General features: G+C 28.7%; 1 protein-coding gene across 3 annotated transcripts in view; it reads right to left on the minus strand.

Annotated features, from left to right (window-relative positions):
• LOC129918643 (uncharacterized) overlaps positions 1 to 27,051 on the minus strand; it is a 104,766-nt gene that overhangs the window by 36,198 nt on the left and 41,517 nt on the right. Inside the window, exon 2 of one of the 3 annotated variants that reach the window (XM_055999269.1) lies at positions 9,623 to 9,679. The exons of the other annotated variants lie outside the window; for them this stretch is intronic. Within the exon in view, the coding sequence (XP_055855244.1) occupies positions 9,676 to 9,679 (4 nt within the window). The 3' untranslated portion in view covers positions 9,623 to 9,675. Of the gene's footprint in view, positions 1 to 9,622; positions 9,680 to 27,051 lie in introns of those variants that run through there. 3 annotated transcript variants of the gene reach the window in all.

The following is a 27,051-nucleotide window of genomic DNA, read 5'->3' on the forward strand; positions in this document are numbered from 1 at the left end:
ACTTTGGATATTATATCATTATATGCTTTACCTTATTCTTAGGAGAGATTTACAATTATACAAATCGCATTTTGACTGGATATTTTACATATTTCGAATTACTTTGTGACAAAGTTTGAAGGCTTCCAGTTAACCCTTTCGAACCCAAGCTATGAAAATCAATATTAAAAAATGTTTTTGCGGTATTATCGGGTCAAAAACATCACAACTAAGAAATATGAATAGCAAAAAGTTATTTTCCAAAATAATAAATAGCAAAACTAATGTGTTTTTCTCATGTTACATGTAAGTAAAATGCACTGCCTAAGACCACCAAAAAAAGTCGGAGAACTGAGAAAATATTTTTTTATGAAACTATAATGTATGCTATTTCTTCTAAGCAAAAAAACAAAACACTTTCTGCATTAACGTTTTTTATATCTTTTTTTCAAAATTATGACCATATATAAAAAAAAAAATGTGAATTTCAGTCACTTTTTCGATAAAAAAAAATTAAAGGTATGATATTTGATTAACTTTTTGTAATAATCCAGTAACTAGGCATTATTATCTTTCAATTAAGCTATCGTAACCTAAAAAATTGTTTAATTTAATATTTTTTACGAATTTAAAAAAAAATGTTACATGAGAGTAACGCTGGGTCCGAAAGTGTTAAAAACGGGAATTTCTGAAATATCAAGATAGTTTTTTGAATTGCTTATACTTTCAGAAAAAACTCTCACACTAGGTTTTTTTCTTTATGTACGTTGAGGTGAGCTTTCTAAGAAGATTTGAAATTTTTGGATTGGAAATACATCTGAAATTTATACTAGGTATTTGCTTTTTTTTTTTTTGAAATCTTTGTTTTTGGTATTAATTGAAAATTACAATATCGTAAAGAAAATTTGTTTTTATTCGTGGACTGTTAACTAAATTTTGCGTATTATAAAAGTGTACCACATTATCTTGTTGTTCCTAAGTGAAACGCATTATTTTGAAAATACAAACCAATAAAATTGAATTTATTTCAAACTGTCCACAAAACAAAAAAATTATTTTTTTGCATCATTCTTTTTTTGGTGGTAAAATTCACTACATAAAGATGTTGTTTCTTGGCTTTGAAGAACGAATTTTACATTTTTTCTCATAGTTTTACATTAAACAAAATTTTATGAAAAAAATAAAAAAAATTAAAACTTTAAGCAACCCAGTCATACTTCATACATTTTATTTTTTTATCTGCGTTCCTTTAGGAATATTTATCTACTGCTTGGTACTTAAAGCTACTTTTTCAATATAGCAAAAGTAGTTGAAAGTAGTGTTAAGTACTAAGCAGTAGATAAATGTTTCCAAAGGAATGCAGCTAATGATGCAGGTTCTATGTTTTTTTTTTTTTTTTTTTTTTTGATTTTGTGGCCCTAAATCCGGCCCTGGATGGAAAATTTCCCAAAACTCTTTCTAATGGAAACAACCATTTGAGTGTTTTTTTTTTATCAAAATGTAGTATTTTCGCTTGAATTTAGTAATTTACAATTTTTATTAGTGTACCTACAAAAGTATATACCAAAGTATTTTTCGTATATTCTTGAAATTGTTTGTTAAATGCAACAAAATAGCGAAATAGTTATTTGTCATAGCTGATAAATGATTACTCAATAGAAGTTTAAGAATTTATTTAATTCATTGTAAAATTGGCTGAAATACAAACATAAAATTGTATTTCAGTTCGCTGAGAACAAATATTATGTTTTATCTATTTATCAACTTGTCAACTAATGGAAACCTAAAACTGGGCCTAAAGCTCTAATTTTAAATTAACATGCATTATTTTTTACTCGAATTAATATTTTTGACATTTTTTTAAATCAAAGAATAAAAGATCGTACAGGGAGTAGTGAACAATTTCAATCCCTTATGCCGTAAAAACAAATTGACTTCAAATATTAAAAAAAAAAAAAAGAATTTCACATAAATAAAAACATTTAATTTTACAAGTTTTGGCAACAAAAAAGCTAGAAAGTTCGTTATCTTAAATATTTAATTTGCAGCCAAAAATGTTGGAACAAATCGATCTTCAGATAACATCATAGACATGACAATATACGATCATTGTCTGTCTGTCTCTTTCTCGAGCTACAGTTCAAACCACATAAACGATTTTCTTCAAACTTGGTAGTTATGAGTTTTGGGGATATTCACAAGAGGGAAAGTTGAAATTACAATATGAAAAAAAATTGTTATTCTCAAAAACGGCACTAACGTTTTTGGTTTTTAAAAAAATCTATCTACCTCGGCTTATAAAATCCTGCTCTAAAGATGGAAAAACTTTTTTTTAAATTTTTTTTACAATATTTCAAATTTTATTTGAATGTTTGTAAATGGGTTCGATGATTTTTTTGGAATTTTTTTTTTTGTGTGTAAAATAATAATTTCTTTTTTATGAAAATGTTTGAAAGTTTTTATATACCAACAAAATTATTCAAAACAAATTTTGCAACATATTCAAAAAAAATTTTAATTTTTTTGTTATACTTACAAGAAATAAATGGGGTACTTTTTTTTCAAAGTTTAAACAATTTAAAAACGATTTTTTTCATTACTCAAAAACTATTTTTATTAAATTTTGTTTATATGTATAAAAACTATATCATACGGAGTAACTTTTACCACAAGAGCAAGTTCATGCTTCTTAGTCATGCATTTTATGTTCCAAAATTTTAAAATCAAAAATACCTTTATTAACTTTTGTTTTTTTTAAAACTAATAATGTTAAGAATTTTCTATAGATATCAAATTTTTTTTTAAACCAAAAAATTGTTTTTCGTAACAAAAATTCCAGAAATCCATTTTAAATGAAAAATTGTTCAATTGAAAATTCCTTCAAAAAATGTGTATGAAGAAAATTAATAAATCAAGAATTCAATATTTCATCACATCAACCCCCTTTTGACTTTGTAAAGTAGCATTTGCATTGTAAAAAAAAATGTTTGAACAATGCACTAATACCTACATGAATCTCATCCTCTTTAGTATATTTCATTTCACTTTTATTTTATCCGAAAAATTCGCTCTCGTTGAATATGAAACTATATTCGTCGTTTATTGTATATACAAGGATATGGCTATTTATACCTATATTACTACCTACATATAACAATCAATAGCGACAACAATGGCAATTATTTGAAAATAAATAACCATTTTTATTGCATAAAGAGAATTGTGAATTCCACGCCATTGTTCGAAAGTAAATGACAAAAAAAAAGAACGAAAATTCTGGTAGCTCTTCCCAGACAAATCGAATTCTTGTCTCACACCAAAACGCGCATTCTGTCTGTCGTTTATATAGTATTTTATTTTTTATTTTATTATAAAAGTATTTCTAGTCTTGACGACATCCAAAGGGAAGGTATCTACTCTACCTAGTTTGCAGCATTCTATTCATCTGTGCCTTTGAAACCTGAACTCTCTAAACATCTCCAGGGTCGCGTCCCCCGAGAATATAGAAAGGGTCTAAAGGCAGAATGAGATTGAGAGAGAGTATCCATTCAATGACCTCATCCTCTAGCTTTTATAGTAGCCAGGGACAATGTTACAAAAGATGCACCCTCACTCAACTTCAATGGAGTCCACCCACTCCCTCACCATTTCACTATTCACTATTATCCTTTACAGAGAAAGAGATGATACAAATATGTGAAAAATCAACCCAATTGACTCTCGGTATGGCTGAGCTCTGCGTCTGTCCTTTACTTTCCCTGTCCCCATCAAAATGTAACTCTCTGAATTTTTGGTATAGGACGATTGTTGATTATATTCACCCTTGGGCAAAAATGCATGAAAATTTACCCTTGATCCTTGTGGCTTTCATTCACTCCAACCTCTCCCCAAATCACTGATTTCTCCCGTCACTAAAGCGTTACCGTAACACAAGAGTAGTTTCATTGTCGATGTAAAACGACGCCAAACGTTTCAAATTATATGCATTTGTTATTATGCAAAACCTGCGAAAAGGGACCCGTTTCAGGGAGAACAGGGAACTGCAAAAATTCACTCTCAGTCCTAAAAAGGACACGCATTTCCTGCCGCTTCCCGCCGTCGGTCGACACAACACAATAACCTTCCCTTTTTTTTTGTTGCATTCGATTTCGGGGTGGATATATACGAGAGGTATAAGGTTACCCATTATATCGCACACGATCCACGTGCTGTATCACCTGTATGATTCGGACTCAAATTCCCCCCATGTTAACCCTTTTTTTTTCCAACAAACTGCGCTGCGCTGTGAAACTCTATCTTGTATCCTGACACGCGTCATCACAACATCAGGTTCACGATGGATGGATTGAATGGATGGATGTATCGTTCAAATTTAACGCCACCAGAGTACAGAGAGCCAAAAACCAGGACAGGACAGGAACAGGACAGGGAAAGGACGATATGAGGTGTTGGTTGTGTTGTTAAAATTAAATTTTCATTTGAAATTCTTCATTATACGTTATTTTGCTGCGGTGCGTTATGTTCTGTAATAGGGAACGTGCTAAGGGTGTGTCAGTCCTCAGTTCGAGCAGGAAGAGAGTAAATATCAAAAGGAGCATTATAATGTTCAAAAAGGATTCCTGGGGTAGAGGTAAATGATGTCGTTCTCCGGGACTTGCACAGAGAGAAAGTCCTGCAGAGTCATTCACCTCGTCGTGTTTTAGTTTTTGTATGTTTTGGGTTCAAGGAAATTAAATTGAATGAATAGAAGAATAAATGGATGGTTGGTCATATCCGTGACTTTTGTGAAAAGGATTACTACAATTTTGAAAATATACACACGCTTTTAACCAACCCCAAACCTAGCCCATAGGTAGTCTTTATGAGGCACTGTGTATATCTCCTATGAATGGCTTTTATATGGTAGAAAGATAATGGAGTGTTTTCGTATTTGTGTAGAAAATTAAAAGGAATAAAATAATATTTAGGGTCAGCGTTATATGGAAAATAAGTGTACATATTCCTATTAATTTAAGAATTATGAAAATATGCAGAAATGATTTTGAGTTTTTGAGAAGAATATTAAAAGGGTTGTGTTGGTTTGCCGACAACAAATCGTTGCCAGAGGGTTGGTCTTTATGGTCGTGTCGGTCGTAGGTATTGCATGTAAATTAATTGAAATTTTCAGCAATTAAGATGTAGAAATACAAGTTATTACCGGAAAATCACCGTATCCAACCCTTTAGGGAGTTATTTTTATTTGTACCTATAATAATATCAACGTAAAAAGAGAGATAATATTTCTGAGTATTCTTGTCTTGTTTATGGGTTTTTGTATCTTTTCAATTAAAATTAAATGAAAGGATACATTTTTTTAAGGATTTTACACCAAGAAGAGTCTCATGGGTTTTTTATGTTTCTTATGGAAAAAATTATGAAAACGAAAAATAATACTTAATATCAGATCGTAGGTATGATAAATCAGATGTTCATTGATCAAATTCATGAACTGTTTTGAAACTCGTAGATGGCAACCTAGCAACTTTTAAAGTTCACACTTAAAAATATCATTTTCAAATGAATTAAAATTTTGATTTTAAAACAAAAAAAAAAAAAAAAACTCGGAAACGATGCTAAATCTTTTTATACAAATTCATAATTATTCTCTCACGAAATGCCATTCACTTTTTTTTTGATTAAAATTTAAACAAGAAGATTGATATTTATTTTAGAAAAATAGGAAAATGCTTTGATTTTTAAGGCAATCTGGTTTCTTTTTTAAGGCTATAAATTTACCGAGTTAAATGAAAATTTTAATTTTAAACTATTAAAAGACTTTAATGATGGTTTCAATTATTTTTCAACAAGTTTCACAAACTTTTTCCATACCCTGTGCAGTGGAACGAATACCCTAAAAGCTTCTAACTCCTTCTAAAACGAGTGCTTCTCTTTTTCATTCTAGAAATCTATGCCCTTTCAGAGACCAGAAAATTGACTTAGGTATTTGTTATTTTCTGTTACCGTTAAATTTAATTAGTAGTTTTTGATATGCGGTATCATACACCGAAAAAAAAACCAATATCAATTTAACATTTTTTAAATATCAGCCAAAAATGCTCTATAAAATGTGTTTTATGATATTTAAAATGTTAAAACAACATTTTTATTATTAGGATGATATTTAAATTTAAATTTTTTTTGATATTTTATTATCATTTTTTCATATCAATTTCATTCCAAATTATTGAAAAATATTAAATAAAAAATTCTTAATGTGTACTAATTTTAATGCGTTTTGTGTTTTTTCGAAGTAAAATGTATGATTTACTGAGAAAATTTGATCGGCACTAAGATTTTACTTCACATAGTTTGGGAGAAAATAACAAAACAATTATATCACCTATAATTACGGTGACCATATTTCTGAAAGCCAAACCCGGGACGGATAAAAAATTCGTTGGATCGTTTTGAAAGTATTGATTTTTCAAAAAAAATTTACAATATTTTTAAATGAGTTTTCATAGTTTTTCCTTTTTTTGATATTAAGATTTCCTAAACGATTTTATGGGAGCGTTTTTGTTGAAATCATTTAAGTCGTTTAAGAAATCAGAAATCAAGAAAATAATTTTTTAATAATAACTTTTTTGTTAATAACTTCTAAAAAAATATTTTTTTAATCAAAATCGGGAGATCTGTTTTTTAACATTTTTATTTAAAAAATGGTTTTGAAATTGTACCTTAAGAAAACTTTTAACATGTCCTTAAAAGTTATGAAACTTATATGGGTTCTTTACTTTTCCATTATGTTGTTCTTTATTCGAAAACATTTTTCCTGGTGTACTAACCTGACAAACAGAAGCTGGAACTAAATAATTGACGAACATTTAAAAAAAAAACTAAAGCCTAAAACTAGAGGCAAAACGAAAATTTTCATACAAAACCAGAACAACGAAATCGTAAACGAAAATTTTGCTTTTCGTTGCACAGTACGCAGCTTAGGCAACGAAATTCTTACCTGTGCTAGAATATATGGAGAGTTTTTAATCGTTTTTTTTTTTACTTTGGAGACTTAGAAAATTTTTCGTTTTGCTTCAGCAGCGTACTAGAAAAAAATTAATTTCCAACCACTGTTTTCTTGTTTTCCGTAGGTACAAAGTTTTTAAAATATTGAATACAAAAATCAGAGAATGTGGAAATGCGGGACAATCACGGGACAAATTACAAAATACGGGACACTTATACGTCTCGGGTTTCTTAAATAAAAACCCGGGACAAGCTGTAGAAATACGGGACAGTCCCGGGTAAACCGGGACGGATGGTCACCGTACCTATAATAGAAAAAATAATATCACCATTATTTTGTAAAGAATATTTCCTTTCAGTAATGTTTTGAAAAAAGAAAGAAAATTATTAAAATAATAAAAATAATAAAAATGAAAAGGAAAAGGAAAGAAATAGGTTCCATTATAATAAACTGAAACGTAAAATCTAGTCAACATTGATATTTTATTTGTCAAAATGAAATTTTCACTATCCACTTAAACTTTTAAAAATGTCAAAATGATATTTTAATTGTCAAAGTGAAATTTTCACTATCCTACCTGAAATTAAAAAATGTCAAAATGATATGATAAAATATCAAAATTGATATTTTAATTGTTGGACGACTTTTGTCACTGAAAAATGTTAGATAATTTGATAGCTGTTATTATCAATTTTGTTTTTCGGTTTAGTTTTGAGCAAAAATCATGTGCTGTATGCCTATGGATAATTTTATTAGTCCTATAAACGTATACAAAACTAAAATGTTCGAATTTTTCAATTACTTTGTTAGTTTAAAGTTAAGTAGTTTTATACGAATTTATGACGTTTTTGGAATGTTTTATGTATTTCATGGGCTGCATTTGTTTTTGGAAAACGAAGTGTTTAACAGATTTCATTACATTGTGAGTCGGAGCCAAAAGCTCCGATTTTGAGTTTTTTAAAATGTGAAATTTTCTTATTGTACCTGTACTGGTTAAAGCAGTTGAAATGAAAATCCCCAAATATTAGAAATTTTTTTTTTGCTGTTTACAACTAATTGATGTCCATCCACCGTGTATTAACACTAACAATAAAGAAGATGAAGTTGTTGTTCAATTTTATTGAATGCAAGTGTTATATAATATCGATTATCTGCACTTTTTAAAAGTACACTGTGGCGTATACGTACTCTTTTTGTATGTATTTATTTATTTAATTATGGTAATATCAAAATTATTTAAAATGATAGTTCCATTTGTGATAAAGATATTAAAGTTAAAAATTTCCTCAAAGTTTTGTATCATATGAGTTAGAATGTTTCATGTGCAATGCAGAAAAAAACTTTTGTATCTACGGTTTCGAATGAATCGAAAGTGGTCCAATATCTTAAATTTCTTGTGCATATGCTAATTTCATGCTTTTACCAAAAAGTGCACAGTTTTTTTTTTCCTTACCAGTGCCCCACCACTATTTTGTAACATTTATTTTTGGCGATTAACATTTTTAAATAGCTATAATTTAAACTATTATTCCTTTCTTCGTGACCTTTGTTAAATAGTTAAGCTATAATTTATTTATTCCATAAATTTAGCAGAATTTTGTTCAAATTCAGATTCCATGAATTAAGAAATTATGATTTTGAACAATTTTCCCTATTAGGGGAGAGTGGGGCTAAATGTAACAGGGGTAAGAATTAACAGCTAAAAAAAGCGATGTTCCTTTCAATATTAAGAAACGCGTAAAGGAGAAAAATGCTCAATTTTTGAATATCTACCGGCACATTTTCTTCAGATGAAGATTAGACGACAGGGTGAGAAGTTACACTAGTGGTGCCCAAAAAATGCATGTTTGTAACTTTTTTTTTTAATTTTATTTTTGGTCTACCTCTTTACCCGAAAAAGATAGAGTGCTAAGTGTTTTTTTGTTATATGCAACCGTGTTTTGGCTCAAATTGCGTGTATGTGTTATGTCTATATCAGTTTCGCTTTTTTTTTAAATTGATTTTATGTGCCAAATTTCATGCTGGGGCTAGTTGTAACATTTTTCCGGGGCAAGTTGTACCATGTAAAAACCTACCTATACTGAAAAACTGTTTACCTAATATAATTAACAACCCTGAATATGAATGCTTGTAATTGAATTTGTATTTATTTTGAAATTGGAAACACATTTTTGAACCACCATTTGAATTCATAAAGCTTATAAAACAATTTATGAATTCGAATAACTTTTATTTAAGACTACTGTCAAATTTTCTCTGGAAATCTTGGATTTGCTCCACTTTTTACAAATTTGCACCAAAATTTCATGACTAAGATTTGTTTTTATTGTTATTAATTAAAAACAAATAAATATAAACAAATAAAGGTATTTTTCTCTTATTTTTAGTTCTTGGTACAACCTACCCCGGTATGTGTTACACTTTGCCCCGTATGTGGGGTAAGTTGAAACAACACGATTTTTTTTTTGGAAGCTATATTTTTCAACATTACCGTTATGTTTTGCTAAATTTTTATGATGGATCTTGGAGCTAAAACATGGGTCTTTAATTTAAAAAAGGTCTGGTTGACCCACTTTCAAATTTGTAGGAGAACCATCGATTTTAGAAAAAAGTGTTACATTTGGCCCCACTCTCCCCTACTATATTAATATTTTGATAGTTTTTATTTACTTGCCAGTAATATTAATGTGAACTTACCTGAAAAGAAAAGAGAAAAAATAAATTAATTCAATTTTTTTTTAATAAGTTTATGAAAAATATGGTAAAAATGAGGAAAAAGGACGACAAACTTGTTCATCACATTAGATATATTTAAAAAATGCAACCTCTAATAGTTATTATCAAAATTTCGTAAAACCTCTAAATTCAATAAATTATTTTCTGCTTTTTCTATTTTGAAATTTAGAACCTTTTTTTTAAAGCTGAATTATCTTAATTTTGCAAAAAAAAAAGTACTAAGTTAAGAAACTAGAATTATGTATAAGCCTTGAGTTAATTTATCTCTATAAAGTCTTATTTATCAGATTTCACTAAACAGCTCTAAAAGGCTGCATAGTTATACAAAACATAAACTTTTATGTAGCCTCTATGCAACGTTACATAAATTTCTATTTATAAAACATTTTCTTAGCCATTATAGTTATGCTAGGTTTGTGTCCAAATAAGTACTAAAAATGGAAAATTAGTCACGACAAACAATTCCATCTGTCGATAAAACAACTCCATCTGATTCGAAAATATACAAAAAACAAAGACGTGAGCGGGAGTTCTGGATGTCCTATACATATTTATATCATGAATCAGGAAATTATATCAGGAGAAAATCTCCAAATTTCTTATTTTTTGTTTTAAAATTGTTCCCTTAATTGCAAATATAATCCAAAAAATAAATTGTTCAATTAAAAAAAAATATATATACAAATCTTTGCTATGTTTTCTTTGCTATGTTTTCTTTTTTTTGAAAAATATTTGATGACATTTAAGCAAAATATGTTCTTATTCAGGCTCTAAACAACCTAAAAACGCGTTTAGCTTATACAACCTCTATTAATCGTTGCATAAAGTTTATAAATAACAATTTTCTGTTTAAAGACATTATAAAGAGTACATAATGCTATGATGAGTTTATAAATAGGGCTGATAGAGTATTAAAGCAGAAACACAATCACGCTTTGCCAGACGCGTCATCGCGTTACGTTGAGAAATCCTCGAAACGCGCTTCTGTCACTTTGGCTTCTAACAGCTGATTGAAAAATAAAATCTGCTGTCAACTAAAAAAAAAAAACACAGTCACTCACAAAATTATTGGGCCAAGTCTTTATCTTGATTTAATTGTGGAAAAATGAAAAAGGATATTAATGTGTTTAAAAAATGCATAGAAATTTGTTTATTCTTTAATCCTATACAGTAAAACCTGTTTAATTGGACCACCCTTGGGACCGAAGAAAAGTGGTCCGATTAGGAGGTGGTCCACTTATAGAGGTTCCTTTTTAATCGGACCGGTCCATTTAGAAAAAATTTTCTCTCATTCATACACTACTGGAAAAAATTAAGGGATCAAAAAAAAAATTCCAAATTTTTGGGCAATTTTCAACAGGCCGTAACTTCGAAAGAAATGGTCGTACAAGAAATCGATAAAGAAGGAAATTGTATTTCCAAGTGTCTAGTTTTTGGATTAGAACTTTAAAATTTTTTAACCTCTGCGGTTTTTGAGTGAACGCAGAAAAACCAGCAACAAAAAAATTTTCAAAATTTTTTTAGTTTTTTTTTTGGTCTACTAGCGTTTAGCTTAACCACTATAAGGATCGGATACTTTCTTCATTTAGCTTTAATTTGGTTTTTTGAAAACCTCGATACGTCCACTTCTCGCCGAGATATCGATCTTCAAATGGAAAAGGATCCTTTTGTCTTTGATTATCGATATCTCAGCAACCAATGATCGCACAGAAAGTTAAAGGTGGGTTTCAAGAACTTCAATGAATTTTACTTAACGACTAGCCATTGCTTTTCCGAAAAAAATTTTTTTTCTTATTGTCACATGAATTTGAAAATGCAACTAAAAAAGGGCTTTTGGTGGTTTTTTGGAAAATCGAGCGCTAGATCGAAAATATTGAGGGAACCACTAATGTTAAGTGTGCCTTTTACAGTTAGGTAAATATGGGCACAAAAGTCCTACAAAAAATCAAATTAATCCAGCCAGTCGTTTTTTTGTTTCACTCGATCGAATTTTTGAAAAAATTAAAGGATCACGTTTTTTGCTCTGAAAAGCTCAATTTTTTTTCTCATTTTTTAATGAGAAAAAAAAATTGTTTTTCCTAGCTTTTTCCACATTTTTGCTCCAGAAAAAGCTTAAGTTTAAAACAAAAAATAAAATTAAAAAAAAAAAAAATTAAAAAAATAAAATTTTTTTCTCTTAAACTTTTCAAGAGAAAAAAAAATTTTTTTTTTAATTTCTTAAACATTTTTTTTTTTGAAATTTTCTAACCCACGTAAAAATGACAACAAATATAGGTTCCAACAATTTTCAAAAAGCTTTTAACTTTAACATTCTTTTCAAATCAATTTCACAAAACAATCAACTTCAAAAACTCTATTGCACTGTCAAATTGTTTCCTTTGCCAAGAAACGAAAAATAAAATTAAACATTTTGAGTAATCCCCGCCTATAACAAATGTAACTTTGCAAAATTGGCCAAGAAAAAAAAATGGGATGCATATGTATAAGAACATTGAACACACATGTTTCATATTTTTGACTTTTGGTCCAATTAAACAGGTAAAACAATAAGCAAAGAATGTTATAAAGGTGGTCCATGGTCCGATTAGCAGTTGTCCCGATTGTAGAGGGATATTTGTATGAAAAATAGCAGGGAAAGCATTAAGTGCGGTCCGAATAGGAGGTGGTCCGATTATAGAGTGTCCCAATTAGCAGGTTTTACTGTAGTTATAAAAACAAAAGCAATCAAAATAAATTGTTTTTTACCAGTAAAAATCAGTCTACAACATCATTAAATTATTTTTATTTTTAATAAGTAAATTGTTTTGATTTAAAATATCTCGATGTCGTTTTGATGTGAAACATCTATAAAGAGAAATTAAAAAACATACCTAGTTTTGCAATAATTTATTTTTTTTTTATTCACATTTGGTGCAATAATTATGTGGGTGACTGTAATTTTGTCTGATAAATGTCAGAAAGCGAGCAAAAGTTCAGTCAGTTTGAACTTTTGCTCGCTTTCTTACGTTTCCTTACGTTTGTCAAAAAAAGCGTACGTAACGTACTAAAAGCGTCATTGTGGGAGGTTACACAGATTTCGTATGGTTGATCTTTTGGCAGTTGTCAAAATCGACGGCAAAGCGTGATTGTGTTTCTGCTTTAATTCCTGAACAAAAATAAAAAAAAAAAAAATATTGAAAATTTGTTGATTGCAAACATCCTTTTACAACCTATAATGACGTCAATCACATAATATTTCATCTGTTTAAAACAACAAAAACATTTCATCAAAAAAATTCCATTCTGACTTTTTTTTTTAATAAAAAAAAAAAACAAAAATGAAAAAAAAAAAAAAAAAACTTTCAAAAACATCAAAACAGAAAATTTATTGCAGGCACCACTTAGCGTATCTTAATGCTTGACACGAATGCCCCACAATATAAAATATATATTTATACATATATCCACTAAAATGTGTAAAACTAAACATGTAATATGTATAGGTAAACTGCATATACATAAATATAAAAAAAATCTTAAAAGAGTGCTACCTCCTAAAGAAAGATACATAAATACCTATCTTATAGATACAAAATATAATATCAAAACCACTTAAAAAAAAAAAACTCAAAAAAAAAAATTAAATGTTGAACTTATAATTGGCGGTTGTTGGGTTGCATGTCACCTCATTATTTATTAATCCGAATGTGATGTTTAATTAGAGTATAGGCCGCCAGGGGCGGATTTGGAGGTGGGTTTTTGGTTTTCTGTTGATGATGTTGATAGGAGAATGGAGACCTTTTTTTTGTATTAGTCATTCTGACGCAATTTATTGATTTTATTAGTTTTATTTTTTCTTTTGGATGATTTGGTAAGAAAAAAAAATGAAAAAAAATATATCGACACGAATTTTATATTTTTTGGTTTAAGTAGGTGTCACTTGGGATATGACACATGCTACAAACATATGTCACAGTCACAAAGCTCTTTTTCGCTGTTCAGTGACACATAATAATTATTTTATTTTTTCTCTTTTATTTTTTGTCCTTTTGTGGTTTAAAGATACTTTATTTATATTTTTCTTTTATTTAACAAGCATTCTGGAATTTTTTTCATGTTTGCTCTTAAAGGTTTGTGCCCCCTTGAGTGGCACAATGCACAAATATTTGTCAAGATATTGATGAAAAAAAAAAAAAATATATATATACAAAAGAGAGATGGTGCCTCTTGAGTATTATTGTACACAGGGGTACACTCTCCATTCGAATGCATGCATAGAAAAAGATTATGTACATACAGTACACAAGGGTGTGACTCTACCTGTCAAATATGCGTAAAGAATGACATATGAACAAGTGTTGAAATATACACCCTGGATATAATAAACTAGCATAACTCAAAGTTTACTGACTTTCATCTCTATACCTTAAATATCGATAGGTATTATGTGGAAAGTTAAAATAATTGGAAATTCAAAAAAAAATAATAAAACAAAAATCCAGACAGACGTCACACATTGTATAAAGTCATCGAAGAGAAATTACCAGCATCAGTTGAGTAGGGATATAACGATGCTTTTATATAGATATTGTATCTAGATACCTACATATTTTATTCGATGGATAATGGATTTGTGATGTTTTTTTTTTTTCAATTTATTTGGTATTTATCTATGAAATATGTTTTACTCTTGTGCACATATAAGTAAAGTATATATTTTCCAATTTTCTGCAAAGCATATCAAAAGGTATCTATTAAAAAAAAAAAAAAATAAACGTTTATATTGTATATGAGTATAAATAATAATTTATTGATACTCTCATTTAAGTACGAATTACATTAATATACATACACATACATACATATTACATATAAACGATGATCGTTATTAGTTTGTTCTTTTGTTTTTACTGTTTATCAATTCTTCATGATTGCCAATTTGAATAATCAATTTTCTAATTATATAATTTTGTTGCTTGATAACTTCAATGATATTAGTGGAAATTTAAGATAAATTGACCAGTTTATAATTTGCTTTTGTGTTTTCACTGAAAGACGTTTTAAATCATGCGTTTATATAAGAAAAGTTGAAAATTTCACTCGGAACTTTAAATCTTTTGGTCAATATTTTTCAAAATGTTTTGTAGCTTTCACATTTTGAAAAAAAAACGTTGGGTAAAAAAAATTGCGAAGTAGTTTCTTTTTGCCCAATTGACTAAAAGTGCAAAAAATTTTCGAATAACAAACAATAATTACACCGGCACACAAAAAAAAAAAAGTGTCATGAACCAGAAACCAGACCTATCTTTCTATATGTTTTTGGGCACGCTGAATCCGAATTTGAAGTCCGTTTGGCCCCATCACCCTCCAGTTTTGAGCTGTGAGTGCATTTTGTTTGAATTTTTGTGACTATTTTGGAGTTTTTTGCATTTTTCTCAAAACTGAAGGGTGACCGGGCAAAACGGACTTGAAAATCGGATTCAGCGGTCCCAAAAACATATAGAAAGATAGGTCTGCTTCCTGGTACATGAAACTTTTTTTTTTGTGTGCCGGGTATGACAGCGACATGTCGCGACAGTGCTAGCACACAAAAAAAAAGTTGTATGAACCAGAAACCAGACCTATCTTTCTATATGTTTTTGGGACCGCTGAATCCGAATTTCAAGTCCGTTTTGCCCGGTTACCCTCCAGTTTTGAGAAAAGTGTAAAAAAGACCCCAAAAACTACCTTTTTTTGAGTTTTTTGCATATTACTCAAAACTGGAGGGTGACAGGGCCAAACGGACTTGAAATTCGGATTCAGCGGTCCCAAAAACATATAGAAAGATAGGTCTGGTTTCTGGTTCATGACACTTTTTTTTTTTGTGTGCCGGTGTTATTATTTAAAAATACGCGAAGTGTGTGCGAAACAAATTTAACTAAATGATAGACTTTGCAAGTTAAATATGAAGTACCTAAAATAAATCGCTAAGTAAAATGTGCGAAATAAATGAATCTTTTCTTGGTTGGGATGGGGTGACATAAGCAGTGCTTATTAAGCACTGCACTGGTGAAAAAAAAAAATTAGGCAAAATTGCTTGTTAGAGATTTTCGGAAATACTGTTGATATCTTCCATATTTTTTACTTCATCTATTTATTCTACATCCAAAGTGAGTAAAGTCTGTTAGAGAAAGCCCTCTTTTTGTCATCAGAAGTAAGTTCACCAAGTGTATCCCGATATAATGGTGATGTACCTAATTAACACGGGTACAAAATTGGTGTAAGTAATCAAGCTTTTTAGAGCCATTCCTGATAAATGATCCTACTTTCTTTTATGCAATGTAGTTAAATATTAAGATTTTCGTGAAGTAAGAAAATAAAAGTGGCTCTGTTCATTTTGCTTTGCTAGTTTCACGAACAGTTTTGTTATTGCATCTTTTAGTGCTAAATTAGAGCTAGTGCCCCAAAATTAAATTAATTGCTACTTTTGGAAAAAAAAAAAATAATATGTTTTGGGCCGGAATCGGATACTTGATAGTCGATAGTTGATAGTTGATATTAAAAAAACGACGATTAAACTTTTTTTTTTTGTTACAGAAACCAAAATACGATTTTCTTCAGATTGTACCTTACTTACATTTCACGCATTTTAAAAGGAAATATTTGTTAAAACAAATTTCCAAGAGCAAGGATATAACGTAATAAACTGTTAAAAACGGAATTTTTCACTTTGTAATGATCTCATCTCAAATATGTAATGTGATAATATTTTTATGATTTCGGATTCTAGCACAGCACGAAAAACCCTTATAATACAGTCAAATAAGGTGAAAAAAGGGGTAAACCTCGGAATGAATGCTAATAGAAATTTTTTTGCTCAATACCTTCGTTTTAGCATTCTATAACATACCTCAAAAGTCTTGAAAAATCTCATGTCCGCAAGTCCTAATTTTTCAGGTTAAACTAAGTTAGGTGCAGATTTTAAAAAAATAATACGAAAACTTTAGATTTTTAAATGTATACCAACATAAGGGACACGTTTTAAAGGTATTTTTTAACACTTATTTCAACAAAACTCACAAACAAGTCAATCTGACCATCCCTCTAAAGTAATGCACCTTATTCATGTTGATCTGACACAAGTATCTTAAGTGTTGTTTTTCAATTTTTTAAAATCTACACCTTATCTTCAAACCAAGAAAATTAGGACTTGCGGACATGAGATTTTTTTAGATTTTTGTTATAAGTTAAAGAATATCCAAACAAATATAGAAACAAAAAAATTAGCCTATTAGCACTAATTCCAAGAATGTACCAGGATGATTTTTAGCGCATATCCCAAAAATTTCCTCTTTTCTCAATAAATACCATTTTTTCATAGATATGAATGTTTTTTTCATTGCATTATTTTGATTCTTAATGATAATGGATATGAAAACCTTCATACAAAATTTGGTTCTTCTACCATAACTTTAAAGGGTTTTTCTGTAGTAAGTTTGCAACTGTTGTAATAATATGGGTTGAATGATGAAAAACAGGTATAACTTTTTTCAAAAACGTCAGATTGCCTTAATTTTAGATTTTTTGGAATCAGCATTAAAAAATAACTCGAAATCATGTATTATATCGGAAATCTAAATTTCGCGGTTTGAGCCTTAAATCGCGACTTGCGGACTTGAGATTTTTCTAGACTTTTGAGGTATGTTATAGAATGCCAAAACGAAGGTATTGAGCAAAAAAAATTCTATTAGCATTCATTCCGAGGTTGAACCCTTATTTGACTGGATTATTAGAAAAGTTTAATTTTGTTTCTGTAACAAAAACTTTACTGACCAGTGTATTAAATGTTCCACTAATTTGAATGTTGAATACCAAATATTGCGAGAATTTTTCGAGATTTACCAATAAAAAAGAAATTTTTTATATTTTTGAGAAAAACCAAATTTATGTAGGTAACCAGATTTGTTAGTTATATGAAAATTCTTCTGAAAATGGTGCACCTGTTGCTGATGCCTTATAATTTTTCATTAATTTAAAAACCTTTATTTACGATTAATAGAAGTCCAAATACCTATGTTTATAAGCTTTTTAAGCGAATATATGAGTCCTTTTGTGACAAGTTTTTCTTTTATCTTTAAACTCTTCGAACATTGCCTAATAAAAAAGAGTCAACCTGCTATCTTTTTTTATGGTATCAGGAGGATAAGTTTGTATTTAGGAAACATAAAACAAAATTTTTCTTTCATTTAAAGTATGCATTTACTTAAAGTTATTCTTCATACAAACGATACAAATTAGTAATTAAAAGACTCTTTTTTTTAATTAAGTAGGTAGGTATACACTTGCTATTGAGTATTCCGATGGAAAAAAAATGTTCAGAAATAGTGTTCAAAATTTCAAAAGGAGCTATGCAGAAGTCTTGAAGTCAATTTTGGTTCAATTGACATCAAATTTTGACACATTATTTAAACATTCAAACCAAAAAATTTAGAACGAATTTTTAGACATTTTTGACTATTTCAGATTTCTGACCATTGCGTTAAGCAGTTTTTTCTTAAAACGTTTTGGCATTGCAATTGTTAGCAAATAATTATAGAATAACTAAAATTTTTGTAAACTATTTCGAATCACTTAGATCCTAGATCATTCAATATGTTACTAAAAATTATGTCGGGAATTGAAATTTAAGTTTTTTTTTTTCAATTTTAAAGGGACTGTAAACTCACATTTTTATTCATTTTAACTTTGAGTGGTAACCATATTTCAATATATGTAATGTTTATTTTTAATGCAAAAAAAACATTACTCTTTATATGCTGCCGTCACGAAGCAAAAATATAAAGTCAATAAAATATACCAAACGATATCAATATTTATGGAATATTTTAATTAATATTGATTACTTTTTTCTCTTTAATTTTTGTTTTTGTTTTTCGTTTCTTTTTTGGCTTTACGTTCATAGTAAACGAAAACGCGAAGTTGGATAATTGGTATATAAATTTTTAATGGTAATCGCCTTAGGACTCTTATGGTTATATATACCAAACCAAACCAAAACCAACCTATACTTGAAAGGAAAATTTTTCTTGTTTGACGTAAATTCCCAAAAGACCTTCAATTGGTGTACAATACATCAATAAGTAATATTGCTAAAAATAATCATCAAGGATGTACATTTATTTGTAAGTATGTTTGTACTTTTTTTTTATAGACATCACGCTATAATGTGTTTAAAATGGCTGACGAGTAACTATAAATGCCTTATTGATTTAATGATTTTAAGGTAATGGTAGGATATATACTTTTTGAAATAACGTTATTAAATTTTTTTTTACTAATTGTGATGACCTTTATAAGAAGAACCATGATAGATAATGAAAATTGATAAAAGTAAGAAAATACAGTAAAACCCGCTTAATTGGTGTGTGTTTTTTTTTATTCAAAAAAAGGGAACACAAATTTGATAACTGTTTAGTTATTTCAAGCGAACAGGTTTAAAGTCTCAGATACAAAATATTGAAAAGTAATAAAACCATTTAGATTCAATTTTATTGAGGAATTCTGATTAACAGATAAATAGAACAAAAATTTAATACAAATAAGATCGATTATGTTTTGTCTAAAAGGTGATTTTAAAGCTCATTAGTGTCCCCCAGCAGAAGCATACATTTTTTTTTTACATAATAACTTTCAAATGTCTTTCCCCAAAACCATGTAAAACTTATACCTTCACTTAAGCTTTTACCCCTGTCAAAAAAAGGTTAAAAAATCAATCGAAACGTCATTGTCATCGTTTTGGATTTTATGATGTTTATACGACTTTGTCAAAGGCTGAATGGATTTTTTTTTTTTTATTTTCAATTCTTTGTGTGCTTTCAAAATCGTTATTCTTATTGCCTTTTTCCTTCTTAGCAACTTAATCGGCTTATGTGAGCGACCATAGCCAAACGACGATGAAGAGTGCCAGAATGGAATAAAATAAAAACAGGGCTGCTGGCTCTAGAATTATTTAAACCCAACATAACGAAGGTAATAATCCGATTTTAAGATCTTTCACATTTTTTATGTGTACCTATATTTCCCTTTTAATAAATATGTATAATTTTTCACCCTCACTTTTTATATCTACCCCCTTTTACATAAATTAATTTTTTTTATACATATCTAGGCTATAAAGTAAAGATGAATGTAATACATAGTAAAATTACAAAATACCTAAAAAGAAAAAAAATAAATATAAATTCGAAATCTCAATAATTTATTTTAATTTAAAATTCAATACACCTCTTCTTGTGTATCTTTCAGATATACACACTAACGTTCATATACTTACCCAAATGAAATATATTCATTTTGTTTTTTGCATCCCAGTGCAGCGCACCCTTCCTTGCATTTTAATTTTTTTTTTTTTTTATAAAAAAAAAATTATAATAATAAACTGAGACGATATACAACAACAACAAAGAGCAAAGAAGTCTGTCTATATGTCTCTCATTTGTGTGTGTTGAGAATTTGAACATATTCGCCATTAGGTTGTGCAAATTGCATTTACATATGCAAATGAGATAGATATCGCGCTCCTCAGTTATAGAGAGATACTTTATTTTGTGCCATCTTCTTAATGCAATCTCCACAACTCTCAGGGATTGTGATTTTTTTTTTTTAAGATGAACACAAAAAGGCGTCTGAGACATCAAAATAATATAAAACATATATCCGAAGGTTGGGCTCCGTATGTGTCGGTCGATCGATTGGTACATATCTACATATATTTGTAAGTATGTGAGTATAAAAGCCTTCCTCAATCAATTTACCTTTCATTCAAAACCGAGAGAAAAACAAATATCTGCTTAAATATAGGCACATACAGGGTGTCCTTTATGATAATACCCAATAATCGGCTAAAAACGGTTTATTTAAAACTTACTAAAATTGTAAATTTTATGAAATCATTTGACTAGTTCTAGTACTAACGTTTGGTAAAATTAAGTATTTTGCATTTAGCTCGGAAATAAGCTGAATTTAAAAATTTGACCTCGTTATAAAATTTTAAAATATCTCATTTGATTAATTGGAAAATTAAATTCAAATAGATTTTTTTTTTTGATTAATTGGAAAATTAAATTCAAGTAGATTTTTTTTTATTTAACTACACTTTTGTCACAAATTTTAGTTCTAAAAAATAAGAAAGAAACTTTTTTTGCCCTTAAAAAACTTTTTTTGCTTTACAAATAAGACATTCAAAAATACTGTTCTTTCTACATTGACACCGGTTTAGATTAACATTACATTACATTAAAAACCATTTCGTAGGCAGTGTGATAAGCCCTAAACACGTAATAGGTCCTTGGAAAAAAAAAATGATCCCAACTCATTTTTACTGGAAGAAAAAAGGTGAGTTTTTGTTGTTAGATTCAATTTTTTACTGTCTGGATCTACAAGTTTCATAAAAACATGAATTCTGTTATATTTATCCACTTGAGACCCGAGGTTGAACCAAACAGAAAAATAGTTAAAAAAAAAAATAAACAGGTTGCAATAACCCGAGGTACCCGAACGTTTACCCATAAAACAATTAAATTTTCAACTTGAAAAAAAAAACTTCAATTATGATTCAAATAAGAATAGTACAGGTAAAATAGGCATTTAAAAGAAAAAAAATTGTTACACTCATGAAACTTGGCAAAAAGTTTGATTTTGGGATAAGAACCAAGTACAAAAAAAGTCTATAAAAAAAAGCTGGGTGGAAGGGTGTTTTTTCGCGGGCAAGGGCCAATGATTCGCTTAAAAAGTGTAAGAACTTATTTATAAATGTGTAATTTGTCATCAAAACCATAAATAAAATGAACCATTGGCTTTTTGGGACCAATTGCAGATTTGACTGTTTCTTCGAAAAAAAACACCCTTTCACCAAAATTTTTTTTATGAAAACTCTTTATTCTTGCTTTCTATCCCAAAATCAATGTTTTTACCAAATTTCATTAGGGTGACCCATCATTTTTGTTTTTACTCAAAAAAAACACCCTGTTAACCATGATATATTTATAGACACTTAAGATTCTTGTTTCTTATCTTAAAAGTAACATAATTGCTAAATTTCAATAGGGTACCACTAATATTACTCTAGTATTACACACTTTTTCAAATATACCCATATTTTCTTTACTTCTAAAAAAAAACACCCTTTCGCATACAAAAAATGTGTAGACTTACATTATTCGTAATTCCCATTGAAAAGAAAACATATTTAATGAATTTCGTAAGGGTAACATTTATACCATTGATTTTATCGGACTTATCGTGGATTTTTCCCTATTTAAAAAAAAAACACTCTTTAACCTTAAATATTTGTATAGACTGTTCGGGTTCTTGGTTTCTGTTATAAATGAAACATTTTTACCAAATTTAATTGGTGTAACAATTTTTTCCTAGTTTTTGTGGTATTAATTCCGAATTTCATCATTCCTTAAAAAAAAAACACCCTTTCACTCAAAATAATTTTGTACACTTTGACTTTATAGATTCTTAATTCTTATACCAACCAAAACATTTGCACCAAGTTTTAAAAATTAATAAAATTTAAGTCAGCTGTTATGATACCTTCCTCACACACAACTTAACCCATCAAAAAAACACCCTTTCACCAAAAGTAATTTTAAGAACTTTGTGAATCCTTTGTCCCTGCTTTATCTAAAACCCTTATCCCGAATTTCATCAGTGCAGCATGTTTTTCCCATGGGCTTCCTGTTGAAGTCAAAAAACAAGCAACCTTGTTTTCAATTTTTGCCAAGTTTCATGAGTGTAACAATTTTTTTTTTTTTATTTCTTGATTTTATGTACTATTTTACCTGTACTAGAATAAAATAAGTTAATAACAAAAAACCCAGAAAAAAATCTAATTTTACTCAGCAATTAAATTGTAGGTCGAATTTCAAATCAAGATTTTTTTAGCAAAATTTTGAACGTTGAAATTCAAACACAAAACTTGCATAAATTATTTATTTTTAAGATTAACCTTTTTCTCCCCAGTCTGCAAAATAAAATCGAAGACTGGGTCGGACGTACTCACTCTTATGAAAAAGGAAGCTTCGATAGAAAATAGAACCTTTTTACGTAAAAATTTAAATTTATTTTTTTTTTTTATTTAAGAAAAAACTTAACAAATAATTTTAAATTAGTTTTTAAAATGTTAAAACACCTGTTAAAAAAGTCTTACTTTTCAAACAAGCAATTTAAATTCTGGTATAGCAAAGAGCTTAACAAAAATTGGGGTAATAAAACAAAATTTAAAGAAAATTCATTATAATTCATTTAAAATTTGCTTTTTTTTATAATTTTAAAATTATTTTTTAAAAAATTTTCATAACTTTAACATTTTTTCTACACAAATTTTCGTTGAAATTGTTAAACTTGTTTACGTGTAAGTCAGAAATAAAAAATATCAAAATGCGTTTACATCAATACATACCTAACAGAAACAAATTTTAAATAAAGAGGAACCTTAGATAAATGACTTATTTTTATAATGATATTTTTTGTCAATATTTGCTCTCATAATCTTATTTCTTCCAATTTCTAAAAAGATCCAATCATAAATATTTATTTTAAGAAAAAAAACCACCAGGCTGTGTTTTTTTTTTCATGAAACTTGTCAGAACTGTGACCGTAGACGTTTCTGTACTTGAAGACAAAAAACTTTGTATCCTTACAATTTTGAACAAGGTTAAAAAATTAGACTCCGACTTAAGAAACATTGACAGTGAAAGTGATTAAATTTTTTCACCAAATAAGGCTTTGTACTCACATTTACTTTAATGTCATAAACTAGCTATTTACAAAAAAGATACACAATATAACAATCTTAAAAGTTTTTCTAACATAACTTCGATAATTGACAATTCCCTCTTGACCTTGTATTGAATAACAACAGGCTTTTTCTTTGTCTCTTTTCTGACCACCCTATTATTAAATGAACAAACAAAAATTTATAACAAAAAAATCATTTCTATAAAAAAGGCGCGCATCTGTTTGTTTCTCCTCTTCTTCTTTAGATGACACCCAATGTACATTACACCCATATACAAATACATACATATCTCAAAGATACTTGTTTTTTTCTACTTCTTCTTATTTTGCAGAAAGAAATTCCCTTCGATCGGATTCGATTTATATTTATTCAATGAAATATTTTCAGGGCCTCTTCGTCTTCGTTCGCGGGTAAAATAATGTTTGTTCGCTATCGCTTGCTTGGCAAGTTGAATGAAGAAGATCATTCAGCCCAATACGTTTCTTCCCATCAAGATCCACTTGAGAAGATATAAACACAAAAAAAAAAAACAGGAGAAACGAACAAAACAGAAGCAAATGGTACAAAAAAAATCAAAAAGATAATAAAATAAAATAAATTTTTATGAAAGATCACTCCGATCATCATCGTCATCAGCGAACAGCGAAACGAGTTTGTTTCTTTTATGAGAGCGTTTTGCTCCTCAGATCATAAATGAACTAAATAGTTGATGTTGTTTTTTTTTTTTTTGTTTTTACTTACATATTTATATTTAATTTATTAAGATCACCATGTGTGACAAGATGTAATACCCATACCCACACAGAAATACACTCATAAGTCATTGAAGTGGGTCGAAGCGAACAAAACTTACACTGCTTCTATCTGTGAATGATTTTCTTAATAGGATTCTACTTGCATTTAGGGTTGCCAAGAGTACAATATCGAGTTGATCATTTTTATCAATTGTAACATTTGGTAACACTTCTTCACTACTCTTATTTTTCATCACAATGTTTACTATTTCCATTTAAAACGATGAGGCCTAAAATTGCATGTTGGCAACCCATGCCATATTGAGTTGATAATTTTTATGAATTGTAACATTCGGTAACACTTCTCCACTACACTTACTTTTCATCAAAATATTTACAATTTCCACTTAAAACGTTGAATCCTAAAATTACATGTTGGCAACCCATATACATTTTTTTTTTAAATTACCGCTATATGGGAATTTGTAGTCGCAACTTAAAGTTGATTACTTCTTCAACAAATTGTTTCCTTTTCTACTGAACTTCTCCTCAAAACAATTTTTTTTTTTGAATAGATGGCAACCCTACAAAAGTATCTTGAAACTTAAAAAGTATTTAACCCTGACGAGAGTACAAACATATAAAGTTGATAAGTGCGGACCGTTTAGATGGGCTACTTTTAAACTGAAGGCTGTTGTAGTTGTTTGCAAACATGGCCCTGTAACGCATTGGATAACGCGTCTTACAACGGGGATCAGAAGATTCCAGGTTTGACTCCTTTCAGGGCCATCAAAAACATTTTTTTTTTTTTTTGTTCCATTTTGCTTTTAAACATTAAAACATGATTATAAGATAATAAACAAGCATTTTTCTATGAATATTAATATGTTTTATGAAGCCCACCTTAGGCTAAATACTTGTGCATGAAAAAAATGTGAGTGGAGAACCCAACTGCTTTATACCAACCTCTATACCTACCTAATTAAATCAAATTCCAACACGATGTTAATGTCTTTAAAAAAATTATTTATTGGTTTCAAGGAAAGTCAATTTATTAAAGTTGATGGTGATATTATAATGTATATATTTTGTTGTATAACAAAAATTATAGATTTATATAATTTTTGTTTAATCTGGACAAATTAGGTTGATAGAGTGTGTATACAGATGTTATCAGTAAAAAACTACTTTTCAAAATGTCAAACATAATGATATACATTTACCTTAAGAGATTGATTAAATATTTGTTGTGGGATAAGGAGATTTACTTTGATTAGAATAAGATTAAAATCTTTTTACTTTTAAGTGTGTTGTATATTAAGTTTTAGATGACCTAATTTGTATTTATTTAAATAAAATTATAAAATCAACTTGATAAAATTGTTAATCTTATCAGATTAGTTTAGAAGATGATTACTAAACAGATTTAGGGCAAACAGAATTAATATCGGGACAGGATAAGATTAATTTTATAATGAAAGTAAGTGCCTGCAATTCAGGGAAATCTCAAATACAAAAATTTTTGATTTCGAGAGTCGAATGCAACATTTTTTTTTTAAACTCAAAACAAAGATCACAAAACCCAAGTTTCTAAGAAAGTGATGCATTAAGATATTTAAGTCAATTAAGATTCTCACGATATAAGCTCAAGACGATCATTGTGATTCCAATTTTGAAGATTTGCTTTTCGAAAACTGATATAATTTTTCAAAATCCAGTATAAAATCTATTTTGTTCGAGTAATGTCTTCACCAAGTTGATGGGTTTTTTTTTTGAAAAGCGGGTTAAAAAACATTATTTGTAGAAGCAAGTAAAGTTGAAACATAAAATAATTGATTTTCAAGAATTTTTTGGGTAGGTTAGTACCCTTAAGGAGACAAAACAAGCAAATGCAATGTTTTGTATTTTAAGCGCAACATTTTTTGCAGAAAAAAAAAACGAATTTCACATGAGAATTATTCGAAAAATCAAGTTTTCTATGTTCTAAGTTTAGAGTATGAATGAATTTACATATCGCTGGCTGAGAATTATAAGGGTGTATTTCATACAAAATACAAAAAATGAGTTTTATACACCAAAATTTTCGTAATTTCAACGGCTTTTATATAAAATTAAAAAAAAAATTAGAAAAAAATTAATGGCGAAGGCACAGGTAAAAAAGACATACAACTTTCATGATTTCACATACATGTATTAATATAATAAGGTTCTATGTTATTCAAATTGCAACATAGAACCTTTTTACTGATTTTTTCAAACAAAAAAATACATTGATTTTAGTTACATAGAACTTTTTTACGCAAAATTTTCAAAATGAAATCTTATGGAAATGATCTTTTTTCTAACTAAAGTAAAAATAAAAGATCTTTTGATGTTTTTGCTGGTATTGAACAACAGGGATGGAGTCGGCTAACTTGATAGTCAATAAATGACAGTCAAAAACGACGATTTTGCTCCATAATTCGTCATTTTTGACTATCAACTATCGACTATCAAGTTAGTGGACGGGCTTTTGCTTAACAGCATAGAATTTTCGTATCTCGTTCTGTACTCTTTAAACCAAAATATGTACTATCCAACCTTAACCTTTGCAATAATTCATAACCTAGATATTCTTACATCATAATTAAATTAAAATAATGTTTTTTGTGTGCCAAGAATGGAAGTGATTTTGGGAATTTCATAGTTCGTATTATTAAACCAAAAGTTAAAGAAACACTTAGATTCCTTAACTTTAAATAAAAGAAGTAACCTTAGTACCCAAAAAAACAAAAAATTAACTAATTTTTAGTTATATTTGGAAAAATTGAGTATTTTTTTTTTTTCAAAGGTCA

Source organism: Episyrphus balteatus, chromosome 4, assembly GCF_945859705.1.
Source record: "Episyrphus balteatus chromosome 4, idEpiBalt1.1, whole genome shotgun sequence".
Taxonomy (NCBI): domain Eukaryota; kingdom Metazoa; phylum Arthropoda; class Insecta; order Diptera; family Syrphidae; genus Episyrphus; species Episyrphus balteatus.